This window comes from Stegostoma tigrinum, chromosome 2 (genome assembly GCF_030684315.1).
Source record: "Stegostoma tigrinum isolate sSteTig4 chromosome 2, sSteTig4.hap1, whole genome shotgun sequence".
Classification (NCBI taxonomy): domain Eukaryota; kingdom Metazoa; phylum Chordata; class Chondrichthyes; order Orectolobiformes; family Stegostomatidae; genus Stegostoma; species Stegostoma tigrinum.
The window spans coordinates 83,533,849-83,553,543 of record NC_081355.1 but is presented as its reverse complement, the minus strand read 5'-3'; the positions used below and the strand labels follow the sequence as shown (position 1 = coordinate 83,553,543).

The 19,695-nt window shown below is 39.8% G+C and overlaps 1 protein-coding gene across 1 annotated transcript; it reads left to right on the top strand.

Annotated features, from left to right (window-relative positions):
- Positions 1-532: 532 nt before the first annotated feature.
- On the top strand, positions 533-19,605 carry sem1 (SEM1 26S proteasome subunit). The gene is made up of 3 exons (XM_048560868.2): positions 533-674; positions 12,035-12,128; positions 19,088-19,605. Exons 1-3 carry the CDS (start codon positions 599-601, stop codon positions 19,128-19,130), a joined length of 213 nt encoding a protein of 70 aa, XP_048416825.1. The 5' UTR covers positions 533-598; the 3' UTR covers positions 19,131-19,605.
- The last annotated feature ends 90 nt before the right edge of the window (positions 19,606-19,695 follow it).

Below are 19,695 nucleotides of genomic sequence, written 5' to 3'. Positions count from 1 at the left end.
GGAGATTTACGGGCATGGCTCAAGGGATGTAGAATTTAGCTATGAAGATATTGAAGAAGCTGGAGGGTTTTCCTTGGAGAAGACAACATTGACAGGAACGTGCTGGAAGAAGACAATGTCACAACAGGTCTGGACAGAGTAAACAGGGAGATGATATTTCCAGCCGTAAAGGTAAAGATTTAAGGTAATTAACTAAAGAGGCAAAAGTGACATGAAGAAATGTTTTACTTAGGCAATATGCGATCTCAATAGTGGCGGGCAGGTTCAACTAGGACATTTACATGACATATAGGGCAGGAAGAAGGCATTTGGTGAAATGCTCATTTGGAGAACTGGTGTACAGAATATGGGCTGAAAGGCCTTCTTCTATGCTGTAACACTTCATCGATTGGATGTAACCCACAAACACTGATGAAAAGATACGCACATAAAGATGTGATATAATGAAAGAGGCAGTGCCAGTATACAGGCACTATATCTAAGTGCTCAGAGAAAAGCGAAGCATCAGATTGTGGGCGGAGCCTCTAGAAGGTCCGCCCCCGATAGTTTCTGACGTCACAGCGTACCACAGTCCTCCCCTCGGCTGTTCTGCTGAATCATGTCGGACAAGAAGGCGCCGGTTGACCTCGGCTTGTTGGAGGAGGACGATGAGTTTGAGGAGTTTCCCGCCGAAGGTGAGTACCGTTCGGACATTTCCTCTGGGTGTTCCTGTCTGGCCCCTCAGTCCCGGGCTTGCGGCCTAGTGTGGGTCTTCACGTGGCGGAGCCGCAGGGAGCGATAGAGGGGTGAGGGCTACAGGAGGGACATGTTCGGCCCTCAGCCCGGGGCGATTGGGGGTTCATAACGATACTCTCGTCTCACCCCGATTCAGAAGTAGCTCAGGGAGTGCTCACCATTGTAACGGGCCCGGTGCTCTCTCTTAACTGCCCAGTTACTGCGATCAAAGGCAACCTCCTTCCAAGTAAACTTGCGATGTGTTTTTGAAAAGTTTTCGCTAGTCCACCTATGATTTTTGATTAGCCCCAAGCTGGTACCAGAGAGCACAAGTTGAACTGTTTGGTATTCTCGACAGTGGGCTACCCCCGGTACAGTAGCCAGAATGGGCTCCCCTGTGTTCAGGTACCTGCTTCCTGAAGGATCTCGTGATAATGGGAACTGCAGATGCTGGAGAATCCAAGATAACAAAGTGTGAAGCTAGATGAACACAGCAGGCCAAGCAGCATCTCAGGAGCACAAAAGCTGACGTTTTGGGCCCAGACCCCCTCTCATGAAGGGTCTAGGCCTGAAACGTCAGCTTTTGTGCTCCTGAGATGCTGCTTGGTCTGCTGTGTGCATCCAGCTTCACACTTTTGTTATCCTGAAGCATCTCGTGTTTGTTTTGTGACCCATCCAGGTGACAGGCAGCCCTGATGATAGGCCTTGACTCTCGTCCAAATGAGCAGTGGGTACAAGTCATCAGCGTAGCCAGAGCAGACTGGGGTTGGAGGCTCTGAGTGTGGTGACACAGGCTAGAATAGAGGCACTAAGGGCAAGTATTCAAACCACCCTGTTTCTTCCATGCCATACAGGCTAGGCTACCAATGATGGTGCTTCAGTTTTGGTGACAGGTCCAATGTACAGTTTCTATGGACATAATCTTTTATTCTACAGATTTTGCCAGTAATCAAGTGGAGTAGACAACAGATGAGCTTCTCTTTGTAATAGCCATTCAGTGACCAGCAGTTTAGTTTTTAGTGCATTAACATTCTGATCTGGAGCTTCCGTTGATTCTAGATGCTTCTAATAAAACTACCACACAAGATTTGCCTTAAAACTTGGTGACTGGTGATAACGCTGAGAGTAATTTGATTTTGAAATAATGGGACAATACTAACCCTCAGAACTGAGGAAAGGTCACTGGGCCTGAAATGTTAACTGATTATTTTTTGTTCTCAGATGCTGCCAGGCCTGCTAAGCTTTTCCAGAAACTTGTGTTTTTGTTCCTGATTTACAGCATTGCAGTTCTTTTGTTTTTTTACTGTAAAGTGTGAGCCTATTATTAGATAAATGCATACCTCCCAGTGACGAAGTCAGAGCATTCTTTTTCATACAAAAATTTGGATTTATATAGCGCATAACACTACAAATCCCTGGACACTTCAGAAGAGAAATGGATACGGTAATTAGGCTAGAGAGTAGATCAAAATGGCAGGTAAAATGTTGAACTGAATGGCAACAGTTGATTACATGTGATAAAGGAGTTACAGTAAAATCAAAGTCAGCAACAATCGAGGAGGGGTGGGGTCAGGCTAAGATGGTGTTGCTCACTACTGGCTGAAATTGTGCCAAGTACAAATGTGAATGTGGGTATTGGAGCCCTAGCTTCTCAGCATAAAGGCACTTTGGCAGCAGCTGTTCAGCTGTATTCTAGTCACTGTCATTGCTGGTTACTTCACCAAGGATCCTTGCCATTTACAGCCCAGATTGTGCATGCAGCAAGAACTGGATGGTGTTGCTTACAACCAAGTTACCTATTGGTTGCAGAAGAGCCAGGCATTGACAGTTTCCAACAAGAGGGTATCTAACTTTCCTTTGACATTCAACAGTATTACCATTACTGAATCTTCTTTGTCAACATGTTATGTATTATGATTGATCAAAAACTTAATGGGACATGAATATTGCAGCTGTAAGAGCAGGTCAGGGGCTGGAAGTTTGTGGCAAGTAACTCATTTCCTGATTTCCCCAAAGACTGCCCACATTCTATGAGGCATCAGTCAGCAGCATGACACGTATTGTCTTGTTGCTTGGCAGAGTACAGATCCAGCAGCACTCCAGAAACCTGACTTAGTGCAGGACAAAGAGGCTCATTTGACTGTATCCCATCTACCACATGAGGGAATCACTTCCTCCACCACTGGTGCACAGGCAGTGTGATATCGACAATATACACAGCAGCAGCTTGCCAGGTTTCTCTGAGAACATCTTCCAATCTCTGACCAGTAGTGTAGGTTAGAAGATCAAGGTAATGGGTACAAGTACGTACGAAAAAAAAGGTTTTATTAACCAGCACCAGAAGTGTGCCAGTCGATTAAATATTCCAGTTGATCAAGAAGTCCACATAATCAATGTGAAAACAAACACTAAAGTAATAGACAGGTAATGCAGGGCGTATACACCGCACTGTTTTACTTTATTTACAACATAAATCTTGTAAATAATGAAGCAGTTTTGCCTTAAAACTTACCAGCTTCTCATTTGCACCCTCAACCGCTTACTTGGACATCAGAGATGCAGTAAACGTTCTGTAATTCAGGTAATTTTGGCCAGTTTATTGAGACTGCTGGTTCATAAGGTGCTAGTTAAAACAAAGTTTCCTGTACCCCCAACTCTGAGTTGCCCTGAGAAACTCTTGGAGAAAAGACCTGGAACTGTGGTGACTGACCTTCAGCAACTACAACCATCTTCATATGTGCCTGATATAATTCCAACCAGTTCAGAGTTTTCTCCAATACCCATTGACCCCTGTTTTGCCAGGGCTCCTTGGTGCTACAGTCTGTTGAGTGTGGGGCCTTGATGTCAAGGGCTGTCACTCACCTCTGGAATTCAGTGCTTCTGTCTGTGTTTGAACCAAGGATGTAATGAGGTCAGGAGGTGAATGGCTCTGGTGGAACCCGACTGGGTGTTGCTGAGCAGGTGCTGCACGATAGCGCTGTTGATGACATCTTCCACCATTTTACTGGTTGAGAGTAGGCTGATGAGTTGGTGATTGGCCGGTTTTGATTTACCTTGTTTATGTACAGGACATAATTGAGGAATTGTCCACATTGTCAGCCTGGTTGAACTTATAACATGGGATAACAGTTGACAGTTATGATTGTCCTAATGTTGGGTAATCTTCAAATTTTGTTAGCTGTAAATTTTTGTATTTATTTTGCTGTCATTATTCAGCTCAGATTTCATCCGGAAATTAAAATCTTTATCATTATCAGGAGGAGACAGTTTGACCCTTTGCCTGCTTTTTCATGTCAATAAGATGACTGGCCTGATTATAACCTCATCCACATTCCTAACTATCCCTGATAACTTTTTGCCCTTTATTTACCAAGGTTCATCTTCGTCCGCCTTAAAAACATTCAAACACTATGTTTACCCAAACTTTTCAGGAAGAGTTCCAAAGACACTCAATTTTCAGAAATTTTTAGCTTCATCCCTTTTAAATGGATTACTCCTGATAATTAAACAGTACAGATTTTCCCATCCTCTCCACATCCTGCATGTCAAGACCCATCAGAGATCTTTTATGGTTCAAGAAATTGCCTCTCACTTCCTAAACTCCAGCTTTTACAAGTCTAGCTTGTCCACCCGTTCCTCATAAGTTAACCTACTCATTACAGATACAAGCCTGGTAAAACTTCTATGAACTGCTTCCAACATATTTATGCCCTTCCTTAAGTAAGATAACTAATACAGTACATCATATGTGGTCTCACTAGTGCGCTATACAACTGAAGCTTAACCCTTAAAACTATTGTATTCAATTCCCTCACAATAAATGATAACATTCTATTAGTTTTCCTAATTACTTGCTGTACCTGCATCCTAACCTTTTGTGATTTCATGCATCTCAGCACTCCAGTCTCACCAGTTCATAGCATGCTTTTCTCCCTTCCTGTCAAAATAGACAATTTCACACTTCCCCTGCACTGTGTTCCATTTATCAGATTTTTGCCCACTCACTTAGGCTAAAAATGCAAAGGTCGGTTATGCCCTTTTCACAACTTCCATTCCTACCTTTGTGTCTTTAGCTTAAAAACAATACATTCTGTCCCTTAGTTCAAGTCATTTATGTAAATTGTAAACAGTTGAGGTTCCAGTACTAATCCCTGTGACAAGCAGTTTGTCACACCTTGCCAACCTCAGAAAGACCTATTTGTGCCCACTCTTTGGTCCCTTTTAACCAGGTAATCTGCACATATTGATTTGCTACCCCCATATCAAGATTTTATTTTCTGCAGGAACCTTTGATATGGCACCTGTATCATGTGCTTTCCGGAAAACAACAAGAGTACGCTTGCCCCCACACCTCCTCCCTCACCCCTATCCCAGGCCCCAAGATGACATTCCACATTAAGCAGAGGTTCACCTGCACATCTGCCAATGTGGTATACTGCATCCACTGTACCCGGTGTGGCTCCCTCTACATTGGGGAAACCAAGCGGAGGCTTGGAGACCGCTTTGCAGAACACCTCCGCTCAGTTCGCAACAAACAACTGCACCTCCCAGTCGCAAACTATTTCCACTCCCCCTCCCATTCTCTAGATGACATGTCCATCATGGGCCTCCTGCACTGCCACAATGATGCCACCCGAAGGTTGCAGGAACAGCAACTCATATTCCGCTTGGGAACCCTGCAGCCTAATGGTATCAATGTGGACTTCACCAGTTTCAAAATCTCCCCTTCCCCTACTGCATCCCTAAACCAGCCCAGTTTGTCCCCTCCCCCCACTGCACCACACTAGCAGCCCAGCTCTTCTCTCCCCCCCCCCCCCCCCCCCCCACTGCATCCCAAAACCAGTCCAACCTGTCTCTGCTTCCCTAACCGGTTCTTCCTCTCACCCATCCCTTCCTCCCACCCCAAGCCGCACCCCCATCTACCTACTAACCTCATCCCACCTCCTTGACCTGTCCGTCTTCCCTGGACTGACCTATCCCCTCCCTCCCTCCCCACCTATACTCTCTCCACCTATCTTCTTTACTCTCCATCTTCGGTCCGCCTCCCCCTCTCACCCTATTTATTCCAGTTCCCTCTCCCCATCCCCCTCTCTGATGAAGGGTCTAGGCCCGAAACGTCAGCTTTTGTGCTCCTGAGATGCTGCTTGGCCTGCTGTGTTCATCCAGCCTCACATTTTATCTTGGAATTCTCCAGCATCTGCAGTTCCCATTATCTCAGAGTACATTTACCTATTCCCCTTTATTTGCAGTATGTGTTACTTCAAAGATCTCCAATAGATTGGTCAAATCCTTTCCTAAAAATATGCTCAGATTTCTATAATTCAACTTGCACATCAGCTTTGCTGAGAGCCTGAAAATATCGTTTATGTACTCCAGAGAGAAGGTAGCCCAGCAAATCATAATTGATGTAAAAGAGTAGCAACATTGTAGTAATTGTTGCCATTTTATTGCCAACTTATTGAAGTTCAACTGTGAAATGACCAGGCGCATGGAAATTAATGCAATGTGGAATTAAGAAGTTATAATTAGACCTTATATTTTGTAGTCTGAATTTAAAAGTGTATTTAGATCTAATAGAAATGTACTTTGTATAAAACTTGTCCTGATCTACTTTCAATCTTTGAAGTAGCATGTAACATCGACTTAAGGCATGAGTCTGTTTTCATTGTATATGAAATATTTCAAAAGAGGGGCATCTCTGGATTCAAGTTAAGCTCCTCTAGTTGATGAAATTGTGATCTAGCTCTATGTCCGCATACAAACAACAACTTATCATGGATGGATTCAAAAACTGAGTTGAATGCAAATATTTGGCCAAATTAATTTTATAAAAATGTGGTTTATGCACTTACCACTTGGTGAAAAGGACACATGTCTTAAATCCAGTAGTAGAGTCATTGGGAACCAATGACCTGAGTATTTGAATCATACCTAAAATCAGCCTCAGCTGCAGAAGCTTTCATACCTGGTATGAGTGTTCAAGTGGCTATGTTGCACTACGCTTAAATATAAATTTGGTTAGAGTTTAGAATGAAATTAATTATTTTTGGAAAATTAGTACAACTGTGCATCAGTAATATCAATTTTTGGCACTGCATTAGCCTACGTAAGAATATTTAGCCATATTTTGTGAATTGAAGCTATTCTCTTAAAATTCTCAAGTCTAATGTAATTGCAGGCTGTTTCCAAATTACAGTTTGCAAACACCTGTGCTGGTGGTTTTAAAAACGAAAAATCACCCCCCCAATAACACAAGAATGCTGAACTGGGACCTAATATATATTAAACATTCCCTGTGCAGATAAATTCTTTCAGTCAAATATATAATACATCTGTTTTAAACACGTCTGCAAATATGTTGTTATGGCTGTTATAGAAACTTGTAACATGAGACAGTTTATGTTGAATTTTATCAGCTTGATCGGTTTTTTTTAAATTAAGTGTGATGCTCCACTCCTGCATTTAAATTCTCGGTCTTAAGACCATAAGACACAGGAATGGAAGTAAGGCCATTTGGCCCATCGAGTCCACTCCGCCATTCAATCATGGCTGATGGGCATTTCAACTCCATTTACCCGCACTCTCCCCGTAGCCCTTAATTCCTTGCAAAATCAAGAATTTATCAATCTCTGCGTTGCCTGTGCTGCTGATTTTTGTTAATGAGTTGAGGTGTTGGATGCTTAACATGGAGTTCAGAATAAGAAAGCAAATGAAGAAATAAAGTGTGGAGGACAAGGGAGTCATGGAGAGAGTGATCCCTCTGGAAAACTGTCTTTGGTTTTGGGGTTGGATTGTAGATGGCTGAAGTGTCGGAGGATGATGCGTTGGATCTGGAAGTTGGTGGGGTGGTATGTGAAGACGAGAGGGATTCTCTTTTGGTGATTATGTCCGCTCCACACTCCCCTCCAACCCCACCACACCTGGCACTTGCCTCTGCACCTGCAGGAAGTGCTACACTTGCGGCCACACCTCCTCCCTCACCCCCATCCCAGGCCCCAGGAAGACTTTCCACATCAAGTAGATGTTAGCCTGCACATCTGCCAATGTGGTATACTGCATCCATTGTTGCCTCTTCTACATCAGGGGTAACCAAGTGGAAGTTTGGGGACTGCTTTGCAGAACACCTATGCTCGGTTCGCAATAAACAACTGCACCTCCCAGTCGCGAACCATTTCACCTCCACCCTCCCATTCCTTAGATGACATGTCCATCCTGGGCCTCCTGCAGTGTCACAGCGATGCCACCCAAAAGTTGTAGGAACAGCAACTCACATTCCGCTTGGGAACCCTGCAACCCAGTGGTATCGATGTGGATTTCACAAGCTTCAAAATCTCCCCTTCCCCCACTGCAACCCAAAACCAGCCCAGCTCATCCCTGCCTGCCTAACCTATTCTTCCTCTCACCTATCCCCTCCTCCCACCTCAAGCCGCAACTCCATTTCCCACCTAATAACCTCAGCCCGGCCCCTTGACCTGTCCATCCTCGAAATGGACCTTGCATGATATCAGGTGAATCTCCTATATTGCATTGCTCACCAGGTTAAACTTGTAAATTTTCCAAAGCTGAAAATTCAAGCAGTTCATAGAATCAGCTTTACTTGTAGCTTAAAGTTATGTTAGCATTGGTTGCAGTTCTCAATCATCTTGCATTGATATACCTTGAAAATCATCTCACATTGTTGTAGTAATTAAGTATGTTACTTTCTTTTGGAAATAAAAACTGAGTTGACTTTTTCAAAAAACTTCCACCGAAATGTGGTGAGCAAAATTCTTTTGTTTAAAATTGCTTATGCTGACTTAGCAGTAAGTGATTAGAATGAGAAGTTTAAATTAATGAATAACATGATTGACGGTCATCCGGGAATGAATTGGTCTCATATTTGGCCAGGTAGTCAAGGGAACCGATCTCAAATCCAGAAGTAGGCTTGTTGGCATTCTATAATAACAGTAAAACGCTATAGGTACAGATTACTGCTTCATGATCAGCTTTTTACAATTTGTATACAGCAGTAATTTGAGTCCTGAAAATGTTTATGTTAATATGGCTCATTAAAACTGGCCAAATTTGGATTGATGTTCATTTATCCTAAAAAAAAACAAGTAATTGTATTTTTGACACTGTTGTCAAATTGGTTTCTAAGTATTGAATGTAATCCTTGATCTCATTTTACGCTGATCATGGCCATATCAGGATTTCTGTGTTAAATTAATAACTATGGTACAGTGTCCATTTTCTTTCCTGCCTGTTTGTTGATGTGTTGTCTTTACTCCAGCATTGATTTATTTCCTGTGAATTTTGTAGTGTGTGGATAAAGGAACTTGTCGTTTGAGATTTGTCTTATTCCTGCCTTTTGTTTCTTAAAATCTTGAATTATTAATACTAACATTAGTTGAATTTTTCTGGAATAAATTTTCCTTTATCTTGTAATTATTCAATCTTTCCTAAGGGTCTTAACTCATAGAGGAACATGGTTCATGTGTAGTGATTTTAATTGTCTGAAGCACCTGTGTGCATTATTTTACATTATAGTTTCCACATTCCCTATTGGCAAATTAGTTAATTTTGGAAGGTGCCAGATCAAAACCAATTGTGTTTCTGATATTCGTGTTGTATGTTCCGCCATTGGGTTGAAAGTTATGGGGATAAGGCAGGAACAGGATACTGATTGTGAATGATCAGCCATGATCATAATGAATGGTGGTGCTGGCTCAAAGGGCCGAATGGCCTACTCCTGCACCTATTGTCTAAATTGTGGGTTATGACCTTGATTTTCTTTTTCCTCCTGTTGTTGCTTTGGCTCTGATCTGGCAGTCCTAATTTTTATGACTACATGCTGTGTTATGTAAGTGAACTATCACAAGAACTGCACTGGTATCTTGTAGTTTTCAGTTGTATATAAGGATGTCTTTATTCCTTTGGATCAGTCTCCACTTCCCACTTAGCCTCTAGGATCAGTGCTAACTGCTGGCCATTTTGTTCTTATTTAATTAGGTATACCCGTAGTAGTGGTAAGGATGGGGTCACAGCTTACAACAACTGTTGCAGGAAAAATAAACTGATATTTTCTTCACATTCACAATGGGTTTGACTATAGAGAATAGAGACTCCTTCCAAACTGAGCACTTTCCCTCACTCTCTTTCCCCTGCAGCAACCCACCACCTTCTCAAGGACAGCTAGCCAGCCAGTAACACCGATATTCCACGAATGAATGAATATTAACAAAAAAGTATGCACCAAGTGTAGTATCTTGAGATTTGCTGATCTCTCAGAATTAGGTGAGAAGGTGAGTTAAATGAAAAGATGTAAAAGGACTTGAAAGGCCATTTTTTAAGCTGACTAGTTATAGAGATAGCAGATGTGGAAAGTATGAAAGTCTGAATTATCTACTTATGAGGAAATCTGTGCATTTATTTTTCCTACAAATATTGAGAGATTAAGAAGTGTTAATGTCCAAAGTAATCTGGATGTTGTTAATGTAATTGAAGGCAAAAATGCAGGTATCAGCATAAATTAGTAAGGAAACAATAAGTTGGTCTTTATTTCAAGAAAATTTGTGTGCAGAGTAAAGAAGTCTTATTGCTAGAGTGCAGAGTCTTAGTGACACCATTTCTGGAGTATTCTGTGCAGCTTTTGGTCTCCTTACCTGTACTGGTCCTAAAGGGAGTGTAACAAAGTTTCATCAGACTGATCCTTAGGATCATGGGATTGATTTTGAGGAATCTCTGTATTCTTTGGAGTTTGTAAGAATGAAGGTGATCCTGTTGAAGCATTCAAAATTCTTAGAGGGTAAATGCAGGATGGATGTTTTCCTTTGATTCAGGGAGTTTAGGACCACGAGACATGATCTCCGAACAAGACAGTTGACCATTTAAGACTCAGGTGAGGAATTCCTTAATGAAGGAAGTGAACCTTAGAAATAATCTCCTGAGGGTTTTGGAGGCTCAATTATTGACAGAGATAATTGAATTTTAAGGTAAAGATATCAGAAGATATGGGGATAATGTAAATGAGTTAGAAGATCAGCCACCATCTAGTTGACCTGGAGGAGCAGGCTTGAAAGTTCCCTAAATTGTATGGAAAATTGGCTGTGTGAACCCAATTTTTCATAATGGGCTGATTTGCCCAGAATCCTAATGCAGTGAACCTTTGCAAGTTTATCCCTTAGGGAAGGAGGCAATTACTGGAACAATCTCAGAATCTTTATACAGTGAGTTTTTATTAACTCTTGTAGACCAATGTCTCTGTAATAAAGACAAATGTGTATTCTTAATTGGTTGCTGTTCTTCTATGCTTACAGTTTAGGTGCAAGGATATCCATGGCCTCTTGGATATCAACTTTTCACCATTTAAGAAAGTGGATAACTCCACATTTCCCAATCATTTAACCTACCTACATTCTGTTGTAGTCTGCGTCCTACTAACGGGCCATCTTCTCACTTAACTTTGTATTGTCAGGAAACTTTGATTAACTTGCGTTTCATCCCCACCTCAATGAGCAGTGACCTTTATGGTACCACAAATGATCAATCTTTCTTAGTTTCTCCTTTAATGCAGGTTTGTATAATGCTTTCAATAGCCAGAAGATACATTTAAGCTGCCAAATAAATGTAATGATAGATGCCAAGATGGTTCACAGGAGGGTCAATAAACAAATTGTGACAGCATTAACCTAGTCATAAAGATGGTTATTTATGTGTGTTTTGAAGACAGAGGTAAAGACATCAGTATATAAAGAAGCAGTTTGATAGTAGGATCAAGTGCTTCATGGATTGAAATTTGGGAACCGGAGAGTGCTTTTTAGTTTGGCCAGGTGCTTGTAATTGAAAGATTTACGTGAGAATGAATGCTCATCAACCTTCATATTACGTCGGTTTCATTAACCATCTGGCAAAATATGTTTCTTAGCCATTTGAAATACAAACATAAATGAAGGCTGATGAAGAAAAAGATCTGATTAAATTGTCAAAATATTTTTGTTACATTGTGTGTACTTTGAATGTAAACAGAAATAAAAATTTTCATCTTGTAGCAAGAGAAGTTATACCTATGTTTGTTCCCTATAACCTAAACCAATTTATAATGTCGTTTACACCAATAAAATCAAACTTGAAGCTAATAACAAGTTGTGAAAAATACAATGCTTGCACAGCATCTTTTTAAGTATTTACAACTGGCTAAAGATCTTTGAAGGTAGCCTTTGTGCTTTGAATGTAGTTTTTTGTTCCTACATTGAGGTAAAAACTTTAATTCATAATTTAAAAGTCCTTTTTAAAATATAACGTGCAACTAAAATTAATATCTTTGATTCTTTTTGCACAGGTTGGACTGGTTTAGATGAAGATGAAGATGCCCATGTCTGGGAAGATAACTGGGATGATGACAATGTAGAGGATGATTTTTCTAACCAGTTAAGGTTAGTTCCCAGTTTGTTCATTTTAAGCAGCAGCTCGAAGATATATCATAGTAGTTACAAGTGAAAAACCCTAATATGCTGCGGATATAAGCTGAAATTAACGTTGTCTTGATTAATGTAGATTCAGTAGTGACATACTAAATCAGGGAGCATCCTGAAAATAGTTGCCAATGATTGAAATAAAAGAGAATTTATATCAAGTGGAAGGTCATGCACAGATGATGATCAATGTAAGGTTAGATTAAGGTGCTAAGAAGCTGGACAAGACAACCAAAACCAGCTTTTTAAAAAAAAAAATTCAGTCTTGGGATGTGGGCATCACTAGCTGACCAGCATTTATTGCCCATCCCTAGTTGCTCTTGAGAAAGTGGTGGTGTGCTGCTACCTTGAAACTCTGCAGTTTCTATTGGTTAGGATCACAGTAGTGAGAATATGAAAAACTTTGAGTAAATTCAAAGCAATAGGTAGGCAAGATATGCGAAAGAAAGTTATGTTAAGTGTTCAAGGAAATGCATGAAAGTAATGGATACTTGCTGAATTAATCACTTGCCACTATTTGGCAAAATCTTCAATCTTCCTTCAAAGTGAAATTTCAAAGCCAGGATTTTATTTTTAAATAGAAGTGACTTGTAGAAGTGGTAACCCAGAAAATGATTGGGTGTTCAGCTTGCCCTTGTACGGTGTCCTTTGTGCAGTGTACTAGTGACAGTGAGTCAACTGCTGATTTACTAGTCCGTTGCAGTCAAAGAAAAGGAAAATCGGATATGTTGCAATGCAAGCAGCTGATTCACCATTGGCAGTTACTTACCAAGCAAATACAGTTAAATGTATTCTGTTCTTTATGTAGAGCACAGTCAGTTAAATTTTAGAGCAAGTAACTTTGGATTGGAGTCTGCTGTCCGTAATAACCTGAATGGCTATTTCCTGAGCTTCATCCACAATGCCCGGAAAATAAACACTTTGAGTCTGAAGTGATGAAATATTTCCTGTTGAGTTAGAGAATTCTTTGCCTATTTTAATCTAAAAGGGAAGGTGATTTTATAATGAAAATGTTGTTTCAGGTAACAAGGTTGCTCTTTAATGAATGCTATAAGTTCAGTTTGTATTGCCTGGTTTCTAAATATCATGTTTCCAATTTTGCTCTCTGCAATTTTTTTTATCTTGTAGACCTTTTAATTGCACTTGGAAGCTCAAGATTAACCATGATCATGTTGAATGATAGAACAGGCTGGGTGGCCATATGGTCTCTTTTTTTACTGTAAGTTGATGAAAATTGACAAACTAAGATGAGAATATGATACAGGCCAGAGGGTGACTTGGGCAGATTGCAATAAAGCAATTGTGAAAAGATACTGAGGAAGGGCTCCAACAGACGACATATTAGATAATTTTGAAAAGCGTAATATAGTAGAAGGAGTATGATGTCTGTGACACAGATGATTAAAATACTTCAGGGTTACTTTGGTTTATAAGTGGTAAAATAGAATCAAAAGCTAAAATAACTTCAGCTAGAACTTTGTGGATAATTCTGGACACCCTTTGGAAGAGATCCAGAGCAGGTTTACTAGAATGTTACCAGGGATGAGAGACTGGAAAAGATTGCTGTGTTCCCTCTGCAGCAGAGCCCATTAAGAGGTAGCCTAATAGAATTTGCCAAATTGGGTTTTGATTGACAGGCATTATTTTTCTCTATCAGCTCAATCATCTGGTCAACAATGAGAGATTACAGTTCTTTTGCCAATTATTTGAATCTGGTAAAGATAAGAATTTTTTTTCCAATTGTTAATTTCTAAGTGTTCTCTGCATAGAACAGTACAGGCCCTTTGGCCCAACCTGCCATACCAATCTGAAGCCCATCTAACCTACACTATTCCATGTACGTCCACAGCCTGATTCCATAAGTTCAAAAGTGGATTATGCAAGTAGTTGATGAATGGGTTACAGGAAAGAAAGCTGGAATGTCAGATTAAGCATCATTCGATAAGACAGCACGTGCATAATAAGTCACTTGGCCACTTTGTGCTGTAAGCATCTGTAATGAATTAGTTCCTATTCACCACACAATGGCCACAGCATAAATGAATACCTAACCAGCAGAGTGATGTATGGTGTATGGATCACAGTAAATTGAGCCAAATCAGACCTGTTTGCAGTCCATTCAGTAACATGCATTCATCTCACTAAATTCATCAAAATTTAGGATGTTAATAAATACTGTTGGTCTGGGAGACCTTATCATAAGTCTTTCTGTATAAAATATTTTTCATTTAAACAAATATGTAAAGGAAAAGTATTAACCTTGTAAAGTTATTGTGCATGTTTGTCAAAAATAGCAGTGTACCATCCAGTATCATGCTTTAAACATCATCTGTTTTTTGGGGAGAAAAGTTGCCTGCTCTTAAAATAGAGAACTTTGTTTTTATAGAATTAAAGCAAAAAGCTACATTTTAGAACCATAATGTTCTCATTGTACGGCACAGGAGGAGGCCTGTGTTCCCCTCAAGCTTTGGAAGGTCTATCTAACCTGTCCCATATCCTTGCAGTATTTATTTCAATCACACAATTATCTAACTTCTTTTGAAGCTTACTGATGAGTTTGCTTTCATGATTCTTCCAGCATTTCTTTCTAGATCATGGTGAAGCCTTGTGTGTTGCCCAATGAAACTGTAATTTTATTGAAAAAATCCAGGTGTTCTGTGTGTATTGAGTTCACAATTAACACAGCTTTTTGCCATATCTCAGGTGTCCTATGATGTTACCACAATGCCACAATTATGCACAGTGCAATCAGCAATGTGGTCAATAAACAGACAATTTGTGTTGAAGTTATGGTAAGAGGAACATGAATCCAAATTTGTGGATCTCAGATCGTAGCTATGAAATATAGGAGCAGAATTAAGCCATTGAGCCTGCTTTGCCATTCAATCATGACTGATATGTTTCTAAATCCCATTCTCCAGTCTTCTCCCTGTAACCTTCGATTACCGATCAAGAACCTATCTATCTAGGTCATAAATGATGTTCGATTAAATTGGCTTCCATAGATTAACCACACTCTGGCTGAAGAAATCCCTCTGTCTCAGTTCTAAAGGGTCATCCCTTCACTCTGAGCTTGTGCTCCTGGATCCCAGTATCTCTTCCTTGTGGAAATACCTTCTTCATGTCCATTAAATTGTGTTGGTGATCTTGTGTTTTGTTCAAATGAAATGAGTGCACATGTACTTTCTATTTGGGAGTGAGTGCATCATGTCAAAATGTGGCGTAGCGTGCAGAGTCTTGGTCTCCTTATTGATGAAAAATAACTATGTTAGAAGCAATTCAGAAAATGTTCAGTTGATTCATTACTGGGGTAAGGGGTTTTATCAAAAACACCCATTGGAGTTTTTAAGAATGCGTAGCAATCCAATTGAAACATGAACTGAGGGGACATCATAAGATGGAAACCAAGAGGATGTTTCCTTTTTCTTAGAAGGTCATGAGAATGTGGAATTGGCTTTCCTCAGAGCAATGGATACACTGCATTGTTGAATTTGTTCAAGACCAAATTAGATTTTTGATGGGCAAAAGGAGTCAAGGTTAATGGGGCAATAGATGGGTTGAGACCACGATTCGACTGGTAAAATGGTAAGACGAAAGGCAGCTTCTTTTTTGAGTGCTGAAAGAAGTATCGCACTAACGTTGGTAGATGTTTATAGAGTGCGTAATCCACATTTTCAATCTCTACTTGAACCTCTGTCCAGGGTTCTTTACCTGTTTACCTCTTCGCATACTCTTTATTAAATTTCATCCCACATGGTAGGTCGAACTTAAATGTTGAATATAGGATTAAAGACAGGATTCTCGGCAGTGTGGAGGAACAGCGGGATCTTGGTATTCAAGTGCATAGCTCCCTCAAAGTTGCCACCCAGGTGGATAAGGTTGTTAAGAAAGCATATGGTGTTTTGGCTTTCGTTAACAGGGGGATCGAGTTTAAGAGCCACGAGGTTATGCTTCAGCTCTACAAAACCCTGGTGAGACCACACTTGGAATATTGTGTCCAGTTCTGGTCGCCCTATTACAGGAAAGATGTGGAGTCTTTGGAGAGTGTGCAAAGGAGGTTTACCAGGATGCTGCCTGGACTGGAGGGCTTGTCTTACGAGGAGAGGTTGACTGAGTTCGGACTTTTCTCTCTGGCGAGAAGGAGGAAGAGAGGTGACCTGATCGAGGTGTACAAGGTAATGAGAGGCATGGGTAGAGTCGATAGCCAGAGACCTTTCCCCAGTGTAGGATTGACTGCCGCAAGGGGTCATAGTTTTAAGGTGTTAGGAGGAATGTATAAAGCAGACGTCAGAGGGAGGTTCTTCACCCAGCGAGTTGTGAGCGCATGGAATACTTTGCCAGTGGTAGTCGTGGAAGCGGAGTCATTAGTGACATTTAAGTGACCGCTGGACATGCACATGAGCAACAGTGAACAGATGGGAATTTAGGTTAGGTTATTTTATTTTTGGATTAGGATTATTCCACGGCACAACATCGTGGGCCAAAGGGCCTGTACTGTGCTGTACTTTTCTATCCGTCTATCTGTCGCTGAAGCCTCTGTCCTCCTGCGCCTGTTAACCTCCATCACATTTTTGTTTTCCACATTTCCAACTTCTGTGTCATTTGCAAACTTTGAAAATATAACCCTGTATTATATTCTAGCTCATTAGTGCTCATCAAAAATAGCCAACGCAATATTGCCAGCATCAGAAAAAAGCCATTATGTTCATCCCTTCAGTTTGAAAAATGACTTTTCACCACTGCTCTTTATCTTAGTAGAGTTTATATTCATGTCACTCCCCACTGCCCCTTAATTCTACCAGCCTTAATTTTGCAACATTTATTTTGTGGCACTTCAATCAATAACAATGTCAGATCGTCACATATTTCCTGATAGATTTTAATTATCTCTTTACCTCAGAATCTATTCTGTCAGCTACAGATGGTTGAATACTGCCATCTTGGAGAGAATTGGAATATCACATTGCATCAGCATTTGGCACCATTTATGATTGCCCATAATAGTCAACATCTAGAATGTGCATATTATGTATCAAAATGGTGTACTAATGTCAATTTGTAAAAACCATCCAATTAAAGAAAGATCCACTGATCCATGGCTGCTTGTTAGGGTGCATGCATTGATAGCTGTTGATCTTCAATAAGCACTTATATTTTGTGTAAACACTTCTATTCTCATTGTCCAGTTATTTTCATATAGATATCTTGAATCCATTGACACTAGAACTTTGGTTGTATTCAGACATTTAAGGTATTAGATTTTTTTTATTTTGTCACTTTTCCTCTGTTCTTGTCCAAATAATTTTTAAAAAATCAATTTCCGAAGCATTGTTCCACTGACGGCTCTGTCAGCAGCCTTAAAAGTTTGTCTAATATCATTTACCTGTGTTTGCAGTATGTTTCCTTTCTCCAGTCATTCAGCTTCCTTCTTTAATAGATTGGCAAAAACAAAATATTTGGGAAAATATTTGTTATTATTCTGTACTCGTTCAAATGGATAATTTTGGAAATAAGATATGCTATTGTTATGATTCTGGCTGATGTTACTACTGAAAAGTCAGGTACCAGTATTAAACATGGCTTGGTAGATTGTCATGTGTATTAAAGAAAACAACACAGTCTTTCGCTGCAATATAAACATGTCAAGCTGTTGATTTGGTTGTAACACCATAAAACAAGTGCTTATAACAGAAGAGAAATAAACATAAAATGAAACAAACCAAGCTAGCTAAATGTAACATAGTTGAAAGAGTTCAAAATGTATAGCAAAACAAAGTCCTGTCGACTCCCAAAGTTTACAGTTGATCAAAATCCAGCGAAATTCCTTCTGCCAGTTTGGTATGTTTGACTTAACTTTTCTTCTTAATTCCAGTCCCAGGAAGCCTTTATGCTTCATCACTCTCTCAACTGAAATTTTAGACTTTCTCAGCCTTAAATAATCCATGCATGCTTCTAACCAAACATTCCTGGTCTGGAAGTTTCACAAACTAAACTTATTCGCTGAGGTAACTTGGACAATCTCCTATTTTTCTTTGAGAAGCTATACCTGCATTTGATTTAAGTCATGTCTCCTTCAAACTGTGCAAAAGACTTTTCCAATTTTGACTTTCCTAAGCTAAAATCAATCCTTGATTATTCCAAACACAAAAGGAAGCTTTTTTTTCTCAGCTGTCGTTAAACTCTATAGATTAACTTATTAACGCTCCAGGAACCCATTTTGGTTTCATGATGTGAGAATGACTGGCCTAATTTATTTTTAAACCCCTTCACAATGAAAAATCACCAATATTCCATGTGTTTAAAATCCAGACATTTTTTTTAAAAAAATGTAAATCCCAACCAACCATTGCTTTGTACATGAATAGGTAAGAAGTGGATGAGATTAATCTACTGGCTAAGGTAAATTTGTAGCTGCTATATACAGCTCACATCAAAATAAATTGATCAGTTTTCGGTACAAAGCCTCCTTCCCCACCCATAATTGGGTAATCAATAGAGTCCATGAGACCTGGATGTAAAATTCTTCAAACTTTTTTATTTTTTGCTTTAATCTGTCTGTTATGGATTATTCATGAAAAGACAGTTGTCCATAGTCAGGATAACAAAGTGTGGAGCTGGATGAACACAGCGGGCCAAGCAGCATCTCAGGAGCACAAAAGCTCACGTTTCGGGTCTAGGCCTGTAACGTCAGCTTTTGTGCTCCTGAGATGCTGCTTGGCCCGCTGTGTTCATCCAGCTCCACACTATTATCTTGGATTCTCCAAGCATCTGCAGGTCCCATTATCTGTCCATAGTCAGGAGTTATGATTGTCTTCCTTTTGGAGGAAAGGGTAGAATTGGAGAAGTGCTGAAATTTACTCTGGAACTTAAGTTCTTTTGACAGAAGTTGGTGATGAAATATTTCAATTTTTGTTTTCCAGAGCTGAATTAGAAAAGTTTGGATACAAGATGGAGACGTCATAGGTGAAGTCCTGCAGGATAAGAATGTGTGTCGGAAAAATAAAGAACTCTGAATAAATGTTTAAAACAGAACAGTTTTTCATTTTCTCCAAACCCACCAAGTTGGATTGCCTAGACTAAATTTACATGTGGCAAATGTAATATTGAAAAGTGAGGTGTAATGGAAAAAGAAATGTTGTTCAAAATCCTTTGCAAAGGAGGACATTTTTGTGAATCTTCCTTTTATATTTTCATAAATTGTTTTGAAATGTAGTGTAGCCTGTAAAGTTTTCTCTTCATTTTGTAATTGTTCCATTCGTGACATAACACTGTGTAAGCACGTACAAAAACCCTGGACTCCAAAAGCCTGTTTTACCAATTTCATTGAAGCTAAATTTTTTCAGTGGGTACAAAAGATCAAATTATGATTAAAGTTTTGCTTTTGAGGTTATCTTATTTTGTGCAATGTAGACATAAATAAAATAAATTCTGACGTTTACGTGGTGTCACTTTTTTTATTGATTTAAACTATTTATTGGAAGTTTAAAAACTGCCTCCTTCATTTGAACCATGAACTTTCTTCTTTGCT